Source organism: Podarcis liolepis (genome assembly GCF_965112155.1).
Source record: "Podarcis liolepis genome assembly, chromosome: 16".
NCBI lineage: Eukaryota > Metazoa > Chordata > Lepidosauria > Squamata > Lacertidae > Podarcis > Podarcis liolepis.
In genome coordinates, this window is record NC_139567.1 from 42,674,646 (window position 1) to 42,699,332 (window position 24,687).

The 24,687-nt window shown below is 51.5% G+C and overlaps 1 protein-coding gene and 1 long non-coding RNA gene across 6 annotated transcripts in view; both read right to left on the reverse strand.

Annotated features, from left to right (window-relative positions):
* The window catches only part of SPECC1 (sperm antigen with calponin homology and coiled-coil domains 1), a 111,824-nt gene that overhangs the window by 21,027 nt on the left and 66,110 nt on the right, over window positions 1-24,687 (reverse strand). For all 4 annotated transcript variants that reach the window (XM_083479790.1, XM_083479792.1, XM_083479791.1 and 1 more), the window contains 7 exons: window positions 24,446-24,519; window positions 23,375-23,556; window positions 12,920-13,065; window positions 11,268-11,368; window positions 7,885-7,966; window positions 3,031-3,184; window positions 2,047-2,149 (listed from right to left, as the gene is read on the reverse strand). In XM_083479790.1, coding sequence (XP_083335916.1) covers window positions 2,047-2,149; window positions 3,031-3,184; window positions 7,885-7,966; window positions 11,268-11,368; window positions 12,920-13,065; window positions 23,375-23,556; window positions 24,446-24,519 — 842 coding nt within the window. The remainder of the gene's footprint in view (window positions 1-2,046; window positions 2,150-3,030; window positions 3,185-7,884; window positions 7,967-11,267; window positions 11,369-12,919; window positions 13,066-23,374; window positions 23,557-24,445; window positions 24,520-24,687) is intronic.
* Window positions 16,378-21,397, reverse strand: LOC310695550. 2 transcript variants are annotated; one of them, XR_014520153.1, is made up of 3 exons: window positions 19,927-21,397; window positions 19,490-19,733; window positions 16,378-18,399 (listed from the first exon to the last, which is right to left on the reverse strand). It is a non-coding gene; the product is annotated as an uncharacterized lncRNA (long non-coding RNA). The 2 variants fall into 2 exon arrangements; XR_014520154.1 differs by having other exon boundaries at window positions 19,490-21,397.

The window sequence follows — 24,687 nt, forward strand, 5'->3', positions numbered from 1 at the left end:
CGTCATCAGCACCAGGCTCTAACCAACTGAGCTATCCAGTTGGTTAGTCGGCAAATTCTCTCAAAAACCCTTACAAGGTGCAGTCCGGATAAAGCCATCCGGACATAAGAATGCAAAAAGGGCCTGGGTGCTTTCTCCCCACAGTTCTCAGCAGCTGATGCTCAGTGGCATTATTTGCCTCCTGACAGTGGAGGCAGAATATTGTCCTTCTTCACACAGCGCCATGGTTAAACTGTGGAACTCCCTCCCACAGGAGAATAGAATATTTCTACCCTGCCCATCTGGTTGGGTTTCCCCAGCCACTCTGGGCGGCTTCCAACAGAATATTAAAATACAGTGGTCTATTAAACATTAAAAGCTTCCCTAAACAGGGCTGCCTTCAGATGTCTTCTAAAAGTCTGGTAGTTATTCTTCTCTTTGACATTTGAACAGGGTGCTTGGCTAGACAGCCACAGGCCTGATCTAGCAGGCTCTTCTCGTGGTTTTATGTTCTTAAAATGAACAAGTCCGCCAGCTCACTTTGGGGGAATGCATAAGCTGCCCAACACAACGCCCCTCCTCATGGGCTTAGTGCTCCCCCTAATAGCCGCCACCACCACCACCTCCTCACAGAGAGCTTTCTCCTGCCAGGGGAAGAAGGCAAACGTGTGGCGTTTGTTTGATGCTCTGAAGATAACAGAGGCAGGAAGAGAAAGATCTATAAAATAAATGCCTCGCTGAAGTTTCGGCCAACAATTACAGATGCCGCCGCCTTGTTAGAGAGGGTTGGGCAGCTGCCGCAGGAACCGCAGGGATCCCTCCGAGAGCCAAAATTAAAAATAAACCAAAGGAAATCTGCTGTCCTTTGAACCAAGGGGACGTGTGTGTGTGTGTGTGTTTTGGACTGGAGAGGTGGGTGGTTGTTTTTTGAAGCGAGAGACGAAGGGCGCTTTCCAGATTGTCGGTATTTTGGGGCAGGATTCAATCACACGCTGGCAAGTTTGTGTTGCGCAGTTGCTGCTGATCGGGAGGTCTTGCGCAACAAACCTGCTCCCCCTGCACTAAAAGCAACAAAAACCACCGGAGGCTTGGATAGGCGCTTGCTTTGAGGCAAGGTCTCATCTAAGTTCCCCGCAGAGTTATGGGAAAACATGCCTCCTTAAATAGGTGCCTGATCTCTGTGCAAAGAAGTCAGGGTGTGTGGGCAGGAAACAGACCAGGCACTAGGAATCTGTCAGGGATTCTTCAGCTGAGATTCCTGCACTGCGGGGGGTTGGACTAGATGACCCCTGGATTCCCTTCCAGCTCTGCTATGATTCTAAGACCTTCAGTTCCAAGTAAGCCCAGCAATGAACGAGGCCAGCAGTGTCCTGTCTCACCTGCTCCGTAGGGCAATCTACTGTGCAGTCTGCAAAATGTGTTGAATTGCATTAATTGTAGAAATGTTGCTTTAAACAGGCAGGCTGGCGACCCAGTCAGTGTGGGCACTGCTGAGCTAGTTGGCCCAGAGTCTCGCTTGCTGCCATGGCGTAATCCACATTTATCTTTTGCCTTGCTCTTTCCAAGCGCAAGGTCTGTGCTTAAAAGCTCTGCGCCCAAGAGTGGGTTTCCCCCCATAGCTCAGTGGGAGAGCACCTGCTTTGCATGCAGACAGTCTCGGGTTCAATCCTGACACTTCCGGGCAGGTCTGGGAGAGAACTCCTGTCGGGAAGCCCTGGAGAGCCGCTGCCAGCCAGTGTCGACAATACCAAGCTGGTTGGATCAAGGGTCTGACTACGGCAGCTTCCTACATAAACCAACTCTTAATTCAGAATCATGAGGACGGGAAACTTGATTTTTAGCATCCCATGTTGCCAAGGGAATCGGCGATTGCTGGAGAAGAGGGTGCACATATTGTCTGAGGAGCAAAGGGAAATATACTCCACGCCCCCACTCAAATGCAGGCTCCAGTTTTTATGTACTTGGCTTGGCTGCTGCCACAGTGGTGCTTTTGGGCAAAATGATCCCTTTGTGACAAGCAAGCAACTCAGCCACCCACGCAAGCAAGCAAGCCGCCCATTCACTTACTGGGTACCCCTCTGTTTTCTTCTGACACCATTTCAGCAGGGCGTTCCTCTTGGAGCCGCCGTACTCCCTCGCCAAAGCAGCCAAAGGGTCCTTCCTCTCCACGCTGGAACCAGGAAGAGGAAAAAGTTTTGTTAACAACCCTCCCGTTACTCCGCTTGGACTGCTCCGCTCTGAAAAGGGGCCAGGGATGGCTGCCATCCCCCTGTGCCCCCCACACCGAAAAACACACACCATACACGCAACGCAGCAGAAATGGCGCCAGTGTTAGGGAACTGGTGGCCAATTTATGCATTTGCTATAAGGAAAACGCACAGAGAGGGGAAATGTGGCAGGTTCCTATTTTAGCCAGCTGTGCCCTCTTTGGGAGAGTCCATCATGCCCTCCCCGTCCCCAAAATGGCCATGCCCACCACTGAGGATGCTCAGTCCTACGCTGCTAAAATCAGCCGTGTGGGCCATCTGCTTTGCACTTTATGATTTGGTAGTGTTTTAATAGCTTTATGTATTAAAAATAAACAAATAGGTACCACCAGGTGTTGAACTGGTGACATCTGAGTTGGGGCTGCAGAGCTCGATTGGTAGAGCATGAGGCTCTTAATCTCAGGGCTGTGGGTTCAAGCCCCATGTGGTGCGCAAGATTCCTGCGTTGCAAGGCTAGATGACCCTCGTGGCCCCTTCCAGTTCTAAAATTCTACGATTCCGCATGCATGGCAGGAGCTCTGCCACTCAGCACCGACAGACAGCACTGATAGGCATTCAGGAGAGGCATTGGCTCAGTGGCAGAGCACCGGCACTACATGCCAGATGTCCCCGGTTCAGTCCCTGGCAGCCTCTCTAGGCACAGCTGGGGGGGGGCGGCCTGAAACCCTAGGGGCCTCTGCCAGCCAGTGTAGGCAATATAGGGCCTAATGGCCTGGCTCAGGCAAAGGCAGCCTCCATTCCCCACCCCCTTCCTTTCTTTCAGCTCAGCTTCCGTTTCGCTTACCTGAGCTTGCTGGGAGGTTTCAGGCCGCTGTGGGTGGAGGTGAGCATCCTGCCGGAGAAGGACATGGAGGGTGGTTTGCTCAGGGATTCCAGCGAGGGGCTTTTGCGGAGAAAGTGGTCTGGCTTCAGGTCCTCACTTCTCCCTTTCAGCAAGTCTTGGTGGGGAGAGGAGAGAGACAAGGAACCGTCATTTGCAGACATCATGTCTCCTTGGGGTGGGGTGGGGGCTGCTGCTGGTGTATGCCTGGTGGTAAGGCTCTCCTGCCTTGTTTAAGCAGAGGGCCACCTGCTGGGGGTTCTTTGTGATTCCTGCCTTGCAGGGACTTGGGGGTCACTTCCCACTACAATTCTGTGATTCTATGACAGGGAGCAGCAACCTTTTTCAGCAGGGGGCCGGTCCACTGTCCCTCAGACCTTGTGGGGGGCTGAACTATACAGTGGTACCTCAGGTTACATATGCTTCAGGTTACATACACTTCAGGTTACAGACTCCGTTAACCCAGAAATAGTACCTTGGGTTAAGAAGAACTTTGCTTCAAGATGAGAACAGAAATCGTGCTCTGGTGGCACGGTGGCAGCAGGAGGCCCGATTAGCTAAAGTGGTGCTTCAGGTTAAGAACAGTTTCAGCTTAAGAACAGACCTCTGGAACGAATTAAGTACTTAACCCGAGGTACCACTGTATTTTGAAAATAATAATAATGAACGAATTCCTATGCCCCACAAATAACCCAGAGATGCATTTTAAATAAAAGGACACATTTTACTCATGTAAAAACTCCAGGCAGGCCCCACAAATAACCCAGAGATGCATTTTAAATAAAAGCACACATTCTACTCCTGTAAAAACATGCTGATTCCTGGACTGTCTGTGGGCCGGATTGAGAAGGTGATTGGGCCGCCCCTGGCCCCTGGGCCTTGGGTTGCCTACCCCTGTTCTATGAGCCGATTTCAAGAACATACCTCTGCCCTCCACACAAACCCCCTGCAAAGAGGAGGGTCTCCCTCCAAAAAGTCCCCACCACTCAGGGCTTTGGCGCACAGAGCACATACTCTCCATGTGTGAACCCAAGCTTGCCTTTTCCTGCTCAGAGACAACCCCTTTTCTACAGCAAAGAAGTAAACGCAGAGAAATGTTTTCTTCTGCTGCTGCGAAGCTTAGCCGTAAGCTCTCTCTCTCGCACACCTTTTGCCGTGCCGGCTGGGGTCTGATGGAAGTTGGAGCGCAGAACGCCTGGCGGGCGGCAGGTTGGCGGTGGCTGGCCTTGCAGCAAGGGCTGCAGGAGGGAAGTGAAGACCACGCAACATTCAGGCCCGGGGGGGCTTGAGTTTGCAATACAGGAAGCAACGACTGAGGAGCATTAGAGGACTTAACAAAAGGACGTCACACATCCTGCTGCCTTATGGCTGTTCCAGTAAACAGGAGTCCCCCCACCTCTGCCCACCCCACCGAGAGATCCCTGGCTCAGATCCTCCCCGGCCATTTACTCCACGGCTGCAGCAAGGAGACGCCTGCGGTCTCCCTCCGTTCCTCCTCTGCTGTGTCTGACTATTTGCTCAATTAAGGTAATGGCTGTTCTGCAACTTCAGGAAGATCCAGGAAACGGCACCCTTTTTAATGACCCTCGTGGCAGCTCTGGGGAAAAAAGTCTCCCCTGCACGTAGAGCAAGCCACCTTCCTTTTTTTCTTCCCCAGGTTCTTTGGTTCCTCATTTTAAAAAGCTGCTTCTCTAAAAAAGCAACCAATGCCGTCCCGAGGAAAACTGGGCGTGCGGAGACCCGCTGGAGGGGTTGGTTGCTGCCAGTGCCGTTGGACAAGGGGCAGAGGGGAAGTGGACAATACTGACATAGGTGGGCCGGTTGTGTAAGTCAGTGTAAAAACCACGAGGGTAAGAACGACGTCACAAGAGCAGCGGGCAAAGGAGGCCCGTCTAGTCCATGATGGCCAACCAGATGCCACAGCAGGAATCCCCGGAAGCTGACCCTGAGTGCAGCAGCAACTCCTTCCCAGCTTGCGATTCCCCAGTATACTGCCTCCGAGAGGGGAGGTAGCACATTGCCATCGCGGCTAGCAGCCAGCCACAGCTTCACCCTCCTCCGTGAATTTGCGATTCTGTGAGTCTAAACCTCTCTTAAAGCCCCCCAGGTTGGTGGGCATAGCTGCCTCGGGTGGGAGAAACCGGACACCCACAAGGAACAGCCCCCGCATGCAAGGCCTGAGCGCAACAGCACTCTTTCCACTCTGGTGACTCCTAACAACTGGGATTTAGAGGCATTAATGCCTTCAAGAGTGAAGGTAGAACATACTGTAGCCATTGGGGGAGTCTTAATTAAAATAGTTCCTGCAAACCGGAAGTCTGCCAGTCAGGCAACGAATGATCTGCATGCGGTGGCGCATACACACACGGCGCCGAACCCCAAAAGTGACCCTAAAATGTCACTAAAAGAGACATTTGAGTCAGCTAATAAATGTGGGAAATTGCTGGCCTGGCAAATGAAAAAAAAGACAAAAACTCAACACTATTATAAATTTGGAAGTGGAAGGAAAGAATATACAGAACCCAGTGGAGATTAGAAATTGTTTCCAGAGTTATTTTAAACAACTATATACACAAGGGTCACAGAAAGAAATTGATATAGATCGATTCTTGAAAATAAATGGACTACAAAAAATCTCTCAAGAAAACAAGTAATGCTGAATTATAGAATAACTGAACAGGAGGTAGAAGGTGCCATCCAGAATATGCAATTGGGTAAATCTCCAGGGCCGGACGGTTTAACTTCAAGATACTATAGATCCTTGAAAAATTGGATAATACCACCATTAAAGGAAGTTTGTAATGAAATTTTGGAAGGGAAAAAAGTGGGGCAGAACACTTTACACGGGTCCTGCCGATGTGCAAGGGGGTCCGAAACATAACCCCTGTGGGGGGAAAAAGATTGCCTGTAAACCCCCGCATGTTCACTCAAAAATGGAGAATCTTGCTGCTGCCTGTAGGAGTGGATCGACCCCTCATACTGACGGCTGCAGTCTCCTAGTTAGAAAAGAAGAAGAGATTCACAACGCAATAAGGTGGGGAGCCTGTGGTCCTCTATAGGGCTTCTCGGCCTCCACATCCCATCAGCCCTGACGTAGGTAACCGGGAGAGGAACTCATTTGCACTCAGAAAAGATCACTCCTAAAATCAGCAGAACATCCCAATGGCGCTCGGTGGGACTTGATAAGAAATGCTTCAGCTACAGGGCTGCAAGATTCTCTTTCCGCACTGCAAAAAGAGATATGTGACTCTTAATTGCGAATTACTTGCAAGCTTGTTCCGCCCATACATATGTATGCATTTTGGCCTGCGACTCTATTCGGTTTTAAGATTTGTCATTTGTTGTTTGTGACCTACGACTCTGAATAAGTGAATAAAATGACTTTTCTTTTATCTGCCCTGAGTCTTCCAGCATTCGGCCTCGTTGGCTGTCCCCCTAAATCCCAGCGTTGCCAAAGAGTGTGTGGCCGGCCGGCCTTTGCGCCGTCAGTGCCTTTTGAGGCTGATGCTCTTTTCAGGAGATGACACCCACACAACGCAGGGGATTCAAATGTCTTTGGACAAGGGGAGCTTGGGCTGCTGTCAGATCGCTGAAGAACCCCACGGGCTAGTGCTGTTCTCTCAAGAGGAGCCAGAAGGCGCTGGGGGTGGGGAAGCGGACCCCCCCCCCTACACACACGCGGCCTGGGAGGTTGGCTGGCTGTGACTCATCCTTCCGAGCCACAGCACTGCCCGACGGGCATCGAGGGAGGGAAAGCGCCGAGAAAAAGGAAGGAACTGCGCGGGGAGGGAGTCTAAGCGCCCCTGATCATATCAGGCTCAAAACCAGTCACCCATCTCAGTGGCAAGAGGTGGGACACACACACACACACACACACACACACACACAGTAACAACTAAGAAAGTCGTCCCCTCTACTCTGGCTGGGGCTGGCAGGGTGGAAAACAGGGAGCTGAACAGTAGGTGGCGCCAGAACCAATGGCAGGTGGAGGCAATTGGCTCTCATTTTGCACCCAGCATCCTCCTTAATAATAATAATAATAATAATAATAATAATAATAATAATAAATTTTATTTATACCCCGCCCTCCCCAGCCAAGACCGGGCTCAGGGCGGCTAACACCAGATATTAAACAACTGATTGAAATACAACTTTAAAAAGATTAAAATACAACATTAAAATGCAGCCTCATTTCAGCAGAAACTCAAAAACTTTTTTGGGGATGAAAACGTCAAGTCTTCACCAAGGCTAACTATCAAGGCTGGTCATATGTAGGCCAGAAAAAAAGCCAGGGAAGTCCCCAAATAGGAGTTCCATCACAGAAGGAGAAAGGAAAAAAGGAAAGAGGGGAGGGAATCAAGTTGATTCCAAGCCAAAGGCCAGGTGGAACAACTCTGTCTTACAGGCCCTGCGGAAAGAAATCAGATCCCGCAGGGCCCTGGTCTCATGAGACAGAGCATTCCACCAAGCTGGAGCCAGTGTTGAAAAGGCCCTGGCTCTGGTTGAAGCCAATCTGACTTCCTTAGGGCCCAGGACCTCTAGGGTGTTGCTATTTATGGACCTTAAGGTCTTCTGTGGGGCAGACCGGGAGAGGCAGTCCCGTAGGTACGAGGGTCCTAGGCCATGATGGGTTCTGCAAGGAGAAACACTGAGATAGAGAAGGAAGCCACCACCCCTGAGCTGGTTGCGAGTAGAAAGGCAGGGCGATTGGAGCTGGTTGAAGGTAGGCTGGTGGGGAACTGGCCTGTGGCAGCACCTGATTTTAGAAGGTGGAGGCGTTGCATCCAGAAGGCCTTGCTTGCTATTCTTACAACTCACCTGCCAAGGGAAGCTCTGGAAGATCAGCGTGCTTGGAAAATGCCTTCCCAGAGGGCTTTGGGTTGCTGAAGGTGGAGTGTCTCTGCAACCAAAACAGAGAGAGAAACGACCACAGAATTTAGCCGGTTACACGGCCGGTTAAACCATACAACTGCAAAGACAGAAGGTATGTACCCCCAGCAGAAGGAAGCTCCCATCTGGTTGCTGTCAAGACACATTCAGCCTATTTTTCCCCAGGCAGATTATGCTCTGAATCGGGAGGTGGGGGAAAATATGCCCCCAGGCATATGTGTGGGGCTTGTTTCATGGAAACACAGAACAGGCACAGAGGGGGGATTGGTGGAGATGGAGAGCCTCCCCTCTGGGGAAAGGTTGCAGTATTTGGGGCTTTTTAGTGTAGAGAAGAGGCAAGTAAGAGGGGACATGAGAGAAGTTGGCAAAATTATGCCCAGCACAGAGAAAGCGGAGAGAGGAAAGCTTTTCTCTCTGCCCTAACACTAGAATATCACTGGACACCCATTGAAGCTGGATGTTGAGAGGTTCAGGACAGATAATAATAATAATAATAATAATAATAATAATAATAATAATAATAATAATAATAATAAATTTATTTATTTTCTGCCCATCTGGCTGGGCTTCCCCAGCCACTCTGGGCGGCGTCCAAGAAAATATTAAAATACCGTAATGAATCAAACATTAAAAGCTTCCCTAAACAGGGCTGCCTTCAGCTGTCTTCTAAAAGACTTCTTCACACAGATTCATGAAGGAGAAGGGCCATCAGTGATGATGGCTACACTCTGCCTCCGCAGTTGGAGGCAGCCATACTTCTGAATACCAACTGCTGGAAACTGCCGGAGGGGAGAGAGGGCTCTTGAACTCAGGTCCCGCTGTTTCCCATGAAGGGCACCTGGTTGGCCAAGGTGAGAGAGAGCAGGATGCTGGACTAGATAGATGGGCCACTGGTCTAAACCAGCCGCCGGGCCACTGATCTTGTCTGGCTGCACAAAAATGTAAAAAACAAACAAACAAAAAACAGAACCAAAAACTTCACAAGGCCTTTTGAAAACAACTCCTGCACATCACACGAGTCATTTTTCTTTTTTTTTTCCCTAGGCAGAGAATTTGGATTCCCTCAGGATTCTAGTTTCCTGTCTTGTTTGAAAACTGGATGATAGCCAGTCCAGTGTGCGCCTTGATAGACCCCAATTGTTATTATTATTAACTGTGCCTGGATAGCTCAGTTGGTTAGAGTGTGGTGCTGGTAACACCAAGGTTGCAGGTTCAATCTGCGTATGAGACGACTGCATATTTCCCGCATCGCAGGGGCTTGGACTGTATGATCCTGAGGGTCCCTTCCAACTCTATATTTTATTTTATTTTATTTGTTATTAAATTTGCAAAGCACCCTATACCCGTAGATCCCACCTTGGTGTCACACCTTTTCCTCCAGGGAGCTCAAGGTGGCAGACATGGGTCTCCCTCTCCTCTATTACTCCCTGGAAAAGACCCTGATGTTGGGAAAGAAGGAGGGCACAAGGAGAAGGGGACGGCAGAGGACGAGATGGTGGGACAGTGTTCTCGAAGCTACCAGCATGAGTTTGACCAAACTGCGGGAGGCAGTGGAAGACAGGAGTGCCTGGCGTGCTCTGGTCCAGGGGGTCACAAAGAGGCGGACACCACTAAACAACAACAACTCCTCTATTAACTCCCACAACAACCCTGCGAGGTAGGTGAGGCTGAGAGGCAAGCAGTGCTCCAAGATCACCACCAGTGAAAGTTTTGTGGCTGAGTGGGGATTTGAACACCTCGTCTCCTGCGTCCGGCACTCTTAAGCACTGCACCACAGTGGCTTGTGTGGTCCAAAGCCCCTCCAAACTGAAGCAGAGCTCCTTTCGGGGTTATCCTCACTCTGGGCATCATCCAGCGTCCTGGGGGTGCTGCAAATATGGCAGGCGGACGAAAAGGGAGAGGAGCTGGTCCCTTGCAGCTTCCTGGGGCTGCCTCTGCTAAAAAACGCAGGCCCAAAACTGGGCGGTGGAACCCGCTCGAATGGAGCACCTGTCTTGGGTGGGGTGGAAGGGAGTCTCCCCTCCTGCTTCCATTTTTCATAAATTACCAGTTCCTCCAGATGGATCACTCTGGAAAACACCACCCTAAGCTAGTTGTTATCTCACCCCAGGTGCTCAGGGATGGGCAGACGATTCCCGAAGAGGGAGAGGGGCCCAGGTGTGCCTCTGCCTGACCACCTGAGGATGAGCAGTTAGTAAAGAAAGAACAGAAACACGGAGGGCAGGGAGAACACACAGAGTGTCTGCAGGAGGACAGCGAACACTCAGCACCGATCTTCATCGCGTGTCAGGAGAGGCAGGGCAAAGGGCCGCAGCCCAGCAGTGGAGCATTTGCATTAGATGAAGACAGCGCTGCAGGTTCGATCCCTGGCAACTCTGGGCAAGGGCTGGGAAAGAGACTCCCTGTCTGAAGCCCCGGAAAGCTGCTGCCAGTCAGTGCAGGCAATACTGAGCTGGATGGATCAATGGTATAAGGCAGCTTTCTGGGGTCCGACTAATCTTTCCCTTCCATCTTAGCTAAACCTAAAGAAACTCTGCTAAACTTGAACTCAGAAGGAGGAGGGCGGGGATCACGCTTAATTTTTTTAGGGGAAGAGACACAACTCAGGGTCCGCCTGCCCCAAGACATCACAGCATTTATCTGCCTGAGTCCGTACAAAATTCAATTGAAGAAACAAACCCGAAGGAGCAGTGAAGGAAGGCAAACGTTTAAAACTTTTTTAAAAACCTTGAGGGTGGGAGGATTTTTGAAAAAGGTCAGACTGGAAATAGATTTAGAGTTGAAAACTGAACCCACCTCCCCACCGCATTTCAGGGGGTTGGACTAGATGACTCTTCGGGCCCCTTTGAACAGAGGGGACTTTGGCTCTTGGCCTGGCTCTCTCTTCCCAACTTCTGCATATCTCTCTGCACGCGCCCCAAGGCTTTGGCCCCTGCCCTCCCCATCACCGCCCACGCCCTCAGCATTTATTGTTTATTAGGGCTCTGGGGAGCAGGGCGGGGGGAGATCAAAACCAGATCATTGTTATTATTTGGAAGACGGCCCCAAAAGTGACCTCTGCTGCTGGATTCCGAGAGGCGGTCAGAAGGGGGGAGGGGGCTTTTCGCTGGGCCCCACCAAGGGCTTCGCTTTGATCTGCCGGTATTTGGTGCCTTTGCAGAAAAGAAACAAACAGATCCATTACCCCTTCCTGGTGGCGACGTGCTGAAACCCCCCCCCCCATCTCTCTCTTCCCCTGCCATAAAGGCTCCCTGAAGTCCGTCCAGCACCCAAAGACCACAAAGGAAGGGAGGGGGCTGCTTCTTCCGTACCTGGATGGGCGAGACGGCAGCTGCCGGAGCTGTCCTGGTGGGAATGCCACTGAGTGGGCTCCGGGAGACCTTGTGGACAGGAACGCTTTGCCCCGGACCACCTGCGAGGGAAGAGAAAGCAGCCGCTTGGTCTTCGTGGAAGGGCAGAGGAACAGGCTGGTGGATCGGGCCAAAAGGGGACCCGCCAAGTCCAGTATCCGGTACTCATTGTGGCTGACGAGGTGCTGGTGTTGGTTGCTGCCATCACTGATGGCAAGTGAGGTCTAATGGAGAGTGAGGGCAGTGTGGTGATGCAAATGGGCCTAAGAAGAGGTGGTCTTGCTGGACCAGGCCTAACGGGGCCCATCTAGGCTGGCATCCTACGCTCACTGTGGCCAACCAGAGCTAGGGCTACATGCTGCCATCGCTGATGGCAAGTGAGGTCTAATGGAGAGTGAGGGCAGCATGACATAAATGGCTGCAGGAAGAGCCTGGCTGCTGGATCAGGCCAAAGGAGGCCCCTTCTGGGTCAGCATCCAGCTCTCACGGTGGCTAACTGGATTTGGCTGCACGCTGCCATCATTGATGGCAAGTGAAGTCAAATGGCGAGTGAGGGCAGCAAGATATAAATGGACGCCAGATATAAAACAGGCCCAAGAGGGCCAATCTAGGCCAGTATCCTGCCCTCAATGTGGCCAACTAGGTGCCAGCTAGGCCTAGGGCTACATGCTGCCATCACTGATGGTAAGTGAGGTCTCATTCAATAAAAATTATTTTTTTAAAAAAGATGGTAAGTGAGGTCTAATGGAAGGAAGTGTGTTATAAATGGCTGCAGGAAGAGTCTGGCTGCTGGGTCAGGCCGAACGAGGCCTATCTGGGTCAGCACCCTGTCCTCACACAGGCCAACTAGGTGCCCCAATGGGCGGCCCGTAAGCAGGACCCGAGTTCAAACAGCGCTCTGCCCACTTGTGATTCCCAGTTAGTGGTATTCAGGGGTGTTCTGCATCAGACAGCGTAGGGAGGGCCTAGCCGTTGTGGCTAGTAGCTATTGACAGCCTTATCCTTAGGCATGGATTTGCCCAACCCCTTTTAAATCCACCCTGAAAGCCCTGTAATGCCTGACTGCAGGATTCCCAGAGGCAACTGGCTGTCCCCTGTTGGAAGCAGTGAAGCTGGTCTGATCCAGCAGCACTCCTTGTTTTCACAGTCTAAAACGTAAGGTTTGACTCGGCGTATATAGGAAGGATTGCAGCTCAGCAGCAGAGTATCTGTTGGCATGGAGGTCCTGGGTTTCATCTATGGCATTGAAACAGCCGGGCTGCTGGATCAGGCCAAAGAGGGCCCCTCAAGTCCAGCACCCTGTTTTCCCAGTGGCTAACCAGATGCCCATTATGGGAAGCCCACGAGCAGGATTTTAGCGCAACTGCAGGAGTCTCTCCTCCTGATTAGTCCTGCATTTTAAAATCACCATTTTGCACTGTTTTAAAATGCTGTTTTGCCGCATTGCATAGTGCTGCACAGAGTCCTGACATTTCAAGAGATGGTGCATGTATAAAGGCACCTGCAAACAAATCCAAACAGGAAATACGAATGAGAGCTGGGTGGGGCGCAAGAAGACATTTTGTCAGAGAAATAAGAGACCCTCAGCTCCGTGGCGTTTTGGGGTTTTTTACCTGGGCACCCCAAGTCGAACGACTTGATCAACGATTTGACGGTAGCCAGGGACTCGGGGGGCGTCGGCGACGCGCGGCTGACGGAGACCCCCTGCCAGCGGCTGGCGGGATCCGCCTCGACTGCGTCCATCACCTCGATGGTTGGCCTGGAAGGAAGAGATGAGAGGGAGGTGAGAGGGAGGAATCCTCTCAATCTGTTTGAGTTCCTGAGCGGAAACCCTGGTGGGGTGGGTGTGAAAAAGCACACGCCCTGGGATTTTGTCTGCATTTTAAACTCCTTCCTGCCTCCTGGAATCATCGAGTTGTACAGTTGGGAGGGACACCCAAAGGTCATCTAGCCCAACCCCCTCACAATCCTGAAACGATGTGGGGAAACAAATGTGCAGCTGGCTTTAGAAAACTGCACGTCTCTGGATTTTGTGATGCAGTTCTTCAAATGGAACAAAATGGGGTAATGTGGAGAACCTTTGGCCCTCCAGATCTTGCTGAACTAGAACTCCCATCACTGACATCGGCCATGCTTGCTGGAGCTGCTGGGAGTTGCAGCGCAGCAACATCAGGGCGCCAAAGGTTCCCCACTCGTGTGTCCGGGCGAAAACAGCATACAAAAATGCATTATGTCAGGAGGGAATTGCTTGCAAAAACAAAAAGTGTCTATATTGGGAGAAATATTCCCTAAAAACGATGAAGGGTTTTCATGAGGATTTGGAAAAAATGAACAGCAAACAGATGCAGGAGTGTGGCAGAATGAACTGAAGAAGGAGAAAAGAGAGAGACCAAAATTGACAAGATTGACCCATCCTTATACCAACAGTGACCCACTGACAAAGATAATGTAAAAGCAATGCAGAATAATGAGGACAGAGATAAAGTAAAACCGCTATAAAATAATGACAAGGGTGACAGAAATAATGTAAAAGCACTGTCGAATAACGTTAAGGAGGACAGAGATAATGCAAAAGCTCAATATTATCATCATTTCTTGCTGAACTTCCCCCACAGCTTTATAATTTGCTGCCGGCAAAAGGAACATTGACTGCCAAAGCAGGATTGATGAGCCACGGTCTACCCGCTTGATATGCAGTGGAAGAGAGTTCCAAAGGTTAGGAGGTGCCTGATTCCCACACTGTGGAGAATGGCCTTCCTGCTAAGAGGGCACCTGCAACTAGATCATGCATGACAGATGGCCGTCCAACCTCTGCTGGAAAACTTCCAAGGAAGGAGAGACCACCACCTTCCAAGGGAGACCGTTCCACAGTTGAACAGCTCTTACTGTCAGAAAGTTCTTCCTGCTGTTTAGCCAGAACTCCTTTCTTGTCACTTGGGTTTGGGTCCCCACCCTCCAGAGCAAGAGAAAACAAGATTGCTCCATATTCCAAGCGACATCCCTTGAGATATCGGAAGGTGCATTTCATGCTATTTTCTAAGAGGTGCAGAGGACAAGCTGTTCTGTCCCCCCGTTCCCCAAACAACTTATCCAGGCTTAACGTTAACGAGGAGTATAATTATTATGGTACCCCTTGAAAACCAACAAACTTAGGGTCTTTTGGAGTGGTCAATTTTTGAGACTCGTGGCTGCAGTGGTTGCTTCCCCATTAATAACGTTTTTAAATGTGACTCGCCACCTGCGATGCAATTTATGTGGATGCAGGAAAGGGGATATGATGACAACAGGCACACGAGACGGATGAAAGACCATCAGATTCTGCGCTGAATGAGCTTCTCTTTTCTCCTCGTGAGACCCATTCTCTCTCTTTCCCTCCCCCTGGCACCCACTCCATTCCCAAACAGCTGCGTGGCTTTGGCTAGGCTATTAATAGGCACTGAATACTTTGGGATGGGTGGGGAGGTGTACATGGAGGGGGTTCTCTCTCTCCCACCCCCCTTTTGGCATCCCAGCCTCGTCTCTGCAGCACAAGAGCCCCTGGGAAGCGGGGGCAAGGAATGGCAGGCCAAGGTGGGGGGGGTTTTGCTCACAGATCAATGGAGGCACTGTCTGCGGGTGAACAGCGCCCCACCTGCCCCTTGCCAAGTGCCCGGATTTTGTGCCAAAGCGACGGGGAGGGCAGCGAGAGGGGCAAAAAGTCCCCTGGGGACTGATAGCCCCAGTCCTGGCCTGATCCAATACAGGGTGCGGAAAGAACAGAGTTTAGGAACAAGGGACATCCGCTAGGATTTTTTCAGTTTCGCTTTTTAGCAGACTGGAGTGGCGTGCTTCCGGCTCCTGCGTACGAGGGGCAGCAGCTGGGCTGGGGTTTTTTTAACAGGGCACAAAAGGCCAAGCAGAGGCCGGATTCTGCAGGAGGGCAGCAGAGCAGGGGAATGAGGATGGGGGGTTCCAGCCAGCCTTCTGGCGGTTCCCTCGCTGTGAGAAGCCAAGTTGCAGGGAACCTGGCAGAGGGCCTTCTCGGTGGTGGCGCCCGCCCTGTGGAACGCCCTCCCACCAAATGTCAAAGAGAAAAACAACTACCAGACTTTTAGAAGATGTCTGAAGGCAGCCCTGTTTAGGGAAGCTTTTAATGTTTAATAGGTTATTGTATTTTAATATTCTGTTGGAAGCCACTCAGAGTGGCTGGGGAAACTCAGCCAGATGGGCAGGGTATAAATAAATTATTATTATTATTATTGCCCCTTGGGGCTGTGCCCCCGGCCAGAGGAGAAAGGGGCCTTGGGGGCAACAATGGCACAGGGTTTGCTCAGGTGGGGAATGCCAGAATTGTACCGTTGGGAGGGACACAATGGATAATCCAGCCCAACCCCTTGTGATGATAAAATGAGGACAAAGTTGTTTTTAAGCATTTCCCGAGGAGGCGGCCGGCTAAACACCAATCTGCTGAGATGGCCTTTGCTTTTCCAGACATTTTGGACTCCAGTCCCTATCAACCCCAGCTGACACAGCCCTGTTTCGGACGACACCTCCTATCACCCCCCAGCCCAAGTAGCCATGTCTGGACCTGGGGCGGGTAGGAGTTGTGGACCAAAATATCTGGAGCTCATCAGGTTGGAGACCCCAAAACCCTTCTACTGGGTTCGAAGGGCACAGGTGGCTATTCCATATGCATACTGCAAAAAAAGAGCAGGCGCTCACACAGAACAGAAGCTTTTCTCCAGCAGATGTGACAAAAAGCCTGTCTATTCCAGGACCCAGTTTCCCCCAGTGCCTCCTGGAAAACACACAGACATGGGACTTGGAGGCAAGGCCTGCCTCTCTCACCGTTGCTCCCCAGCCAATGGTCTTCAGAGGTAGACTGCCTTGGGAGCTGGAGGCTTCACGTAAACAGCGGTACAGCCTTACCGCGCACCTAGCCAGCATCTCGTGTGTGGATGCGCTCGCCAGGCAGAAATCTACACACGCACACACACGGGAGATCCGCTGTGATCACATCTATGTTTAAGGAAGGCGCAGCAGGTATTTTAAACCGACAAAGGTATAGAGAGAAGAGGCGGAGAAGGGCACCTGGCTGCCAGTCGCAGATTTATTCGCAGTTTTGTACACGTTTGTTGAAATATTAGTCTCCCGCCCTCTCTTACACACATACATACATACACGTGGCTCAGCAAATTGTCGCCGTTACTGGTTCAAGCATGTTTACAAGTATGGAAGTCAAGCGGTCCGATCGCAGAGCATTCCCGAATTGCACACCAGTGTCTGCAGGCGGGATCTGCCCCATGGCGAATGCACTTGTGGGTTTCCCCACCACCCATGAGAGGTGGTTGTGGGCCTCCAGGCTTGACCTCAGTGCTTCTGATCAAGCGAAGTGTCTGAAGTTCGTATGTGTGGCACAATCTCAGCAGAGTCCTGCTGGGATCCCGGTGTTCCTCTGCACCCCAATGCCTTCTGCAAAACTACGCAAGGGCACGAGGGGTGCGAGGCTGGAAGTTTCCCTCCCCTTGCTGTTATTGATCTGGAGTGTTTGCAACCCGCTCCTCAGCCCGAAAGCTGAGTGGCTTACATACAGACAATCAAGTTGAGAGATGAGTCCCTGCCTGCAGGCGCACGGTCGCGGCACAAAAGGAAAATGCGACGGGAAGAGAAGAGGAAAGAAGAAGCGAATCTTCAAGTTAAACGGCACTTCTTAAAAGAAACCGGCTGGAAGGGAATTTCACAACATTCTACCTCCCGGGGACTTGTGAGAGGGGCTACAATGACAAGGCGGCGGGAGGAAACAAGCCAAGGACCCCTGGGAGGGGAAAGTAACGAGAGAAGACACTGTTCATCCATGCTCTTTCTTGCATCTCTGGGGCTGGAGGGCTAAATGGCTCCGATCCAGATTTGGCTCAGAGGCTGGCAGCGGCCGACCCTCAAAGTCTACTTGTGCAAATTTCTCAGCAACTGTTCTGCAAGAACGCAGAGACAGGACATTTCAGAATGAGCGTCGGTCATGCCACAGACTTCCCCTGAGTAAAGATTCTGAGGAATAAAATAAAAACAAAACGTGGATTTCTGATTGCCTTCACAAGGGATAGATGGGACCACCCTTTTGCCAGCTCTGTAGAGAGGACTCCCTGCAGGGTCGTGGGGTCCAGGAATCCAGCAGCTTGGCGCTTTTGGTCTGGGGGGAAAAGGAGCCATTTCCCAGGCTGAAACGCCAGCGACGCAAGCCCAACGTTTTAAAAGCGTTCTTGTAATCCAAAAGGGTGGCTTCAAGTTGGAGAGACCCACAGCTTCCCCCCTGCAAGTCAGAATTCAAGCAGCTTCCAAGTTTGCAAAGGGGGGAGACGTGGGGGCGCAGGAAGACGGCTCTGTAGTGCAGCTACCGAGGGCATCCTCGCTTGACCCTCACTGCCCTCTGCCCTTTCTTCTTTCCTGTCTTCAGATCTCAGGAAAAGCAGCAGCAAGTGGTACGCAGAACGTAGGCTGCAGAACAGCAAATGGGTTTCTGGGTTTCAAGTCGTGCACTGCCACCTAGTGGCTGGTCCCTGTCGTTGGACATTGAGGAAGCATCCAGGCAGGTGAAGATGGCCGGGTGATGGATGGGCAACACTCAGCCCCACCGGACAGACATTTGCTCCTGTGGACAGTTGCCGTGGCAAACCCGGAACAAAGAGGTACGTGCGGCGGCAGGTCGTTCTCAGCGGAGAACCTCAAGTGTGCAGATTAGCAGCTCTTTCCTGTGTCCGGAGCTGGGTCGTTTTAAAAACCTCGAAGCATCAGAATGCAAGACTGGGGGCCTGCAGCAACCCCGAAACTTCAGCTTTCTCACATATTGCTTTCACGTAGCCTTCAGGGAGAATAAATCTCCCCCTTAAAAAGTTAGGTTTCGGAGAGGGGAAAAAGACAGAGAACATGTAGGAATAACAGTCTGGAGAAAACACCAGGAAAATCATTTTGTTGTAAGTGCTCAGATGTTTCTTTCCCGGTTTAAAACCCCGTATTCTTCACCCACGTTTTCAAGGAGGAGCTGTTACATGTGGCGGTCCTGAGCCCCTGGGCTGGGCGGTGTGTTCCAGGGCCCGGCTAATTGACTGGGATCAGAGATCTGTGGAAAGAGAAAGGGAGACCAAAGGTGGGCTTTAAGGGATGCTGACAGGAGGCGGAGTCTTAAAAAATGGATGAATTGAAACCCCCCCCCACCTGAAAAGTATACTGAGCCAGGCCACTGGAACATCAAGCTCACACAGCGTTGCCTCCATCGAGGATGAGCTGCCAGTGGACTCCCTCCTTCCACCAGCCCCAGCCAGCATGCCCAATGGTCAGGGATGATGGGAACTGGAGTCCAACAATGTCCAGAAGGCCCATGCATTCTGCGTCCAGCTCCCATTGTCCCTGACCCTGTTGCCTGACGGGAACTGGGAGTCGCCTGTGGCAAGGGGAATCATTCTCCAGGCGACCAGGCTGGGAAGTGCTTGCAAACTGGGGGGGGGGGGGTCTTCATCCCACAGCCCCTTTTCAGACCATTCATGGGAAATCAGAGGCAGATAGGAGCAACAATTTGCTGCTGTTGACTAAGGACTTTGATCTTTGCAAGGCAGCCCTGAGACCCATTTTTCACATGAGGGAGGAGTAGTTGTATGGATTGCTGAGACAGAATACACACAACCTCCCTCCCTGAATTTCGAACAATTTTTTTATCGTCAGCTTCTCGGCCCTCCTTGGAAAGGTTCTCATCGCCTCCAACAATGGTCAAGACTCCTGCCAAAATAAGATCCTTTGACTCTGCACAGAGTTTTTTTGTACCATTATCTGTTGGTGTTTAAAGGCCTAAATGACTCAGGCCCCAAATATCTTGATAGACAGCCTCTTTCCCTACAGACAGAGGGAAAGGCGCTCATGGTAGTTCCTCTACCCTCAGCGAGGCCTTCTCTGGGATGGCCCCCAAGCTGGGGAACTCCTTCCCCACAGAGGTGCTGCCTGGCCCCTTCACTGTACAGCCTTTGGGGAATGCCGAAGACACGCCTCTTTTGCTCTGGCTATTGAAGTGTCACCTTATTTTTATGGCTGTGAGTTGTTTTAAATTTCTTTTAAGGCACCCCTGGGCCTTTGGGTGAAAGTGACATGATAAATAAATGAATAATAGTAAATCATTAACCCACACCGCTGTTGAACCCAATCCCGCCTGCGAAACAAACCTCTTCTCCGCTCCAGACAGGCTCCTCTGAAACTGTGATCAAGAGGGAGACGGGGGGGTGTTAAACAAGGGGGCTCCCCTCCCTGCCCCCCCATTTTTGGGAGCGACCGTTAAAAGCGAGAGCCCGGCAGCCTTCTCAAGCCTCTGCAAGACGGGACAGCCGCGACACACATGGAACGGGACGTGAGGGGGAGACACCAGCGGACGAGGGGGCTTAGTACACACACAGAGCGCAAAGCTGGACTCTAGAAGAGAGAAAGGGAGGTTAAAAAAGCAACGAAAGCAAACAAATGGAAATAAAATGGTTAAAGCACAATGCAGCCTTCGGGGCATGTGCAAAGAGCAAAAACAAATGTGGGAAGGAAGAGGGTTGTTAGGGCTGGGAGCAGGCGTGAGGGGTGGGGTTTTTGCCCTTTGCACCGCCAGAGAACCTCTTACCTTCAGTTCAGGTGTGCTTTGGAGACCTCGGGGGGTTTGCGTTCCGTATCCTCTCCGGGAACGAAAGGGAATGTGAGAGTGAAAGTGGCGGAGAGAAAGGGGGGCTTGTGTTGTTGTGGGAAAGAAGCCGGAAGGAAGTCAAAGGACAGGCACTCCAAGCTGGGAGGGCAGGCGGTTTGCTGCCTGGGGCGAAGGGCACAAAGGTGGCACCCCCAAAGAGAGGCCGACAGGAGCGGCAGCTCCGTTTTACCCCGACGCTGGTGGCAAGACAGCGTCCTCCACTGCCCTTGAGGTGTTGGAGGCTAGTTTGGGGGGGCCAGGACAGGCTGTGTAGACTGAGGACCTCAACTTTCCTTTACAAAAAGAAAAAGCAAGCTACTAGTCCCTATGGATGGGCAGAGATATTCTTGAAAGCACGCGGAGGGGGTCAGTGGAAAGGAGGTTCAGAGCCTTCATACCTCTCTTCACTCCATAATTATGCGAATTATGCAAAATAAATTATGCAAATTTGCACCGCAGAGCTAAAGTTTCCTTGGCTTTAAGAGGTCTAGTTGTATCGCTGTCTGCGGAGGACAAATAACTGCCCCCTCCAACACATGCCCAGAGATGCAGTAGAAGGATCTGCCCCACAAGTGTGTGGGGTGGGCCAGACCCACTGCAACGCGTAATGAATAATGTTACGGACTGAAAAAAGTCGGCAGAATCAGGGTGGTTTCGGCGCTGCTGGCTGCTTGGCGGTTCCACGGCGCAATCGAATTTGCGATACGACAAGGAAGCTGGACAGAGGCGGGGAAAGGGGGAGAACACCGAGCGAAACAGACAAGAGAGGCAGGTTGATAAAGCGAGACTCCTTCAACAGAAAACATGCCCTTTGGGAGAACCAGGTGAGGCTTGAGGGGTTATTTTTAGAGATAGTTCCTCATCTCATGTTTTCCATATCATGGACCCAGCAGAAAAAACAGTCCGTCTCCATCTCCTGACCTGGAAACGCTGAAGAAGGAGCAGGTCTGAACAGGAGTGCATCTAACTAGGGTTGATATTTTACACACCCAGGGGACAGACACATGGCATTTCCATTGTGTGTGCATATCTGTGCGTGTGTAAAAGGGCAACAGATTGCTTGCAGCTGCAGTTTTCTGCTTAGCAGTGACCTCTGCATTGCAGAGGTTTGAATTCGATGACCCTTTGGGTTCCTTCGAACGCTGCAATTCTATGACTCCAAGACCTGCTGGATCAGGCCAAAGGCCCAGGCCAGGGTCTCTCAAACTTGGGTCATCGGCTGTGGTTGGACTACAACTCCCATCATCCCTAGCTAGCAGGACCTGTGGTCAGGGATGACGGGAGTTGTGATCCCACAACAGGCAGGGGACCAAAGTTTGAGAAACCCTGGGCCTAGACCAACTGCAGCAAACAAGGGCTGAAGGCCGCAGCCCTCGTTTGTGGGGGCTCTTCAGAAACCTGCAATCAAGGATAGACTGCCTCTGATCCTGGAAGTTCCCCCAGCCAATCAGGCCAAGCCGCTACTGAAAAGACCTCAGCTGTCAGGTCCCCTTGCAACGCAACCCCCACCACAATAACATGTTTGAATGAAATGTAGCTGACTCCCAAGGTAGAAAAGAGGTAAGTCTCTCTCTTTCGCACACACACTCTAAAAAACGTCAGTTGCCAACATTCTGCCACGTGCTGGTGTGACCAAGAAATCGCAGCTGGAAGCGCCACTGAGAACTGAAGATAAACCTGTCCTTCAGATCAACTGAAGATAAACCTTCACCAGAGACCCCCCCCCACGGGTTCCCTTAGGAACAAGTTCCCCTTCACGCCAGCAAAGCAAGAGGGTCCTCTGCTGACCCCCGGCTGCTGTTCGCTCTTCAAATTAACCAAATGAACAACCTTAAAAAAATGTGTTCCTGCAGGAAACGGAAGTTCGTCCTCAGGGTGTTTTGTATACCGGAAACCCTTGCTCACTTTTGCACGCATCCCAGTCGCCATGACGACGGGCATTTTGCTTGTGTATGCGGGACGGGAGGAACAAGTGGGACCGGATCATGAGCAGGGTGAGACCCTCTGGACTGTGGAGCCCGTCAAACCACGGTTTAGTGTGAGGAGCATGAGAAGGAACAAGACGAAACGAGCTGGAGGGACAGTGATTGGTGGGAAACCTTTCTTTGTCTATCAGCTGAGCAGCCGCAACAAGCCTCTGGCTCACGAGAGCCCAAAGAGAATGTCCTCCTTGGGGGTCCAGGGAGGGTCTCCTCGTGAGCCAGAAAGGCAGTGGGGCTTTGCAGAGACTGCTCAGGTGCGAGGAAGTGGCAGTGGTCAATGTGCCACCCTGCCTGTCGGCTGCTGGGCAGGAAGGCTGAGCGGCCTCAACAAAGCCCTCTGGGGAGGGTCTCCTCGCGAGCCAGGACTCTCCAGGGTGCTCCTCATTTCGGGGTCCCACTGCCAGGCTCCCGGCAGCCCCATGTAAATGGGGAGTTGCCTGTATAGTTCACAAACAGTTCCTGGTTGGGACGACACGGGGAAGTGTGGTTCATTAAAAGCAGAAATTTCTACATTCCTTCTCTTGGCCACGTGGGAGGCAGAAGGATGTGAAGAGAAGAAAAAGGGAGTGTGGAAGGGTATTGTTAGGAGAATCTGCTTACTCAGAGTGTTTGTGCAGGAAAAACTCAGCCTTGGGCCAGTTTGATAGAGAGCGGGCACCCTGTTCTTGCTGCCGAAGCAGGCATCCAGCCCTGGCAGATGTGCTTTTCCCTATGAGAACGAGACTTAACTTCTAAAAAGGTAAAGTACCCCTAGACGGTTAAGTCCAGACAAAGGTGACCATGGGGTTGTGGCGCTCATCTCACTTTCAGATCGAGGGAGCCGGCGTTTGTCCGCAGACAGCTTTCCGGGTCATGTGGCCAGCAGGACTAAACAGCCTCTGGCACAATGGGACACCGTGACGGAAACCAGAGCACACAGAAACTCCATTTACCTTCCCGCCACAGCGGTACCTATTTATCTACTTGCACTGGTATGCTTTCGAACTGCTGGGACAGAGCAACGGGAGCTCACTCCGTCGCAGGGATTCGAACCTCCGACCCGCATCCCTTCATTTCTGCGCATGGGCAAAGCAAAGCTCATGTAACTTACAGGCCCGGGAAGTCTACCTTCATTCTGTGTGAGTAAAAGCTGCCCTGAACATCCCCAACTGGTACTGTTCACTGAAGTAAATTCAGAGCGTTGTTGGCCAAAGGGAAAGGCGATTCTCAAAGGGCCCCGGATGACATGCCATACACGGAAGACAGGCTCTTTGCTTACAAAAATAAAATAGGAAATGCAACGGAACCTGCTTGGAAAAGGGGACACACAGAGAAAGAATGCGAAGGCATGGACAGCGAAGGGAGTGCAAACTTCCCTGGGTGCCTGCGACCCCTACAAAGAGCCACTGGCCCCGTGCCCCACGCACCTTGTGCTCCCGCCCTGGGCCTCATCCAGCTCCTTCTGCAGCCGGGCACTCTTCTCCTCCTCCTCCAGCAGCCGACGCTTCACCGTCCGCAGCTCCTGCTGGGCCTCGCACTTGATGTCGTTGGCCACGACCACCGCCGTCTGCAGGTCGGCTTGGAAGCGGCGCCACTCGGCCGTGTCCTCCTGGAGACCGAGGGGAAGAGGGAGGGGAGAGGAGAGGAAGCAAGTGGTTGAAACTCGCCCGACAAAAGCGGCCAGCACCGCAGGGAGGTCGGTTGGCATCAGTTCTCACAGATGCCGGCACAACAAGGCAGTCGCTCTCACTTTGTGTGGGAGGGAGGCTGCAGAAGGAAACCCCCCGGTTTGGAGCCTCTTCTTAGATTGTAAGCTCCTTTGGGCAGAGACCCTCCTCTTACTTATTCATTTAATTACAGATAGGTAGCTGTGTTGGTCTGCCATAGTCAAAATAAAAAAAATCCTTCCAGTAGCACCTTAAAGACCAACTAAGTTAGTTCTTGGTATGAGCTTTCGTGTGCATGCACACTTCTTCACTTCTATCTGAAGAAGTGTGCATGCACACGAAAGCTCATACCAAGAACTAACTTAGTTGGTCTTTAAGGTGCTACTGGAAGGAATTTTTTTATTTCTATTCATTTAATGACATTCAAACACCGCTTGATTGTTTTTTTAAAAAAAAGCCTCAAAGGGGTTTGAAAAAGATAATGCATTAAAATCGAGACAAATTCACCGCCCGACTTTAAAACATACAAAAGTTAAAACGCTAAAACAGATTAAAATTACGTTGACTTTCGTTTGGACAGGCTTGTTGAAACAGAAGTGTTTTTAACAGGTGCTAAGTTTCGGAAATGCGACAGCCGTATTGGGGACGCCTGAGTTTTTTCTAAAGCTGGAGGCTTTTAAGCAGAGGTTGGATGGACACCTGTCGGGATTCCAGACCTCGTGGTTCTGAGTGAGGGGTCCTTCCCAGCCCCACCTGGGGATGCTGTCAAGGACTGAACTCGGAACCTTCTGCACGCAAGGCAGGTGTCCTGCCACCAAGCTCCCTTCTCACCTTCATCTGCTTGTTCAGGGTCTTCAGCTGCCTTTCCAAATCCGTCTTCTGGACTTCCATTTTCAGTAGATTACCTGGGAAGAGGGAAGGTAGGAAGAGTCTACTGAGATAGGACAGAGAGGGAGGGCACCGAAGACACTGCCAAGGTAACACAGGGAAGTGAGCTTATCTTGAGCCACACCTCTGGGCCCATTTAACGCAATATAATCAACACACACTGGCACAGATTTCGGCTCCCCAAA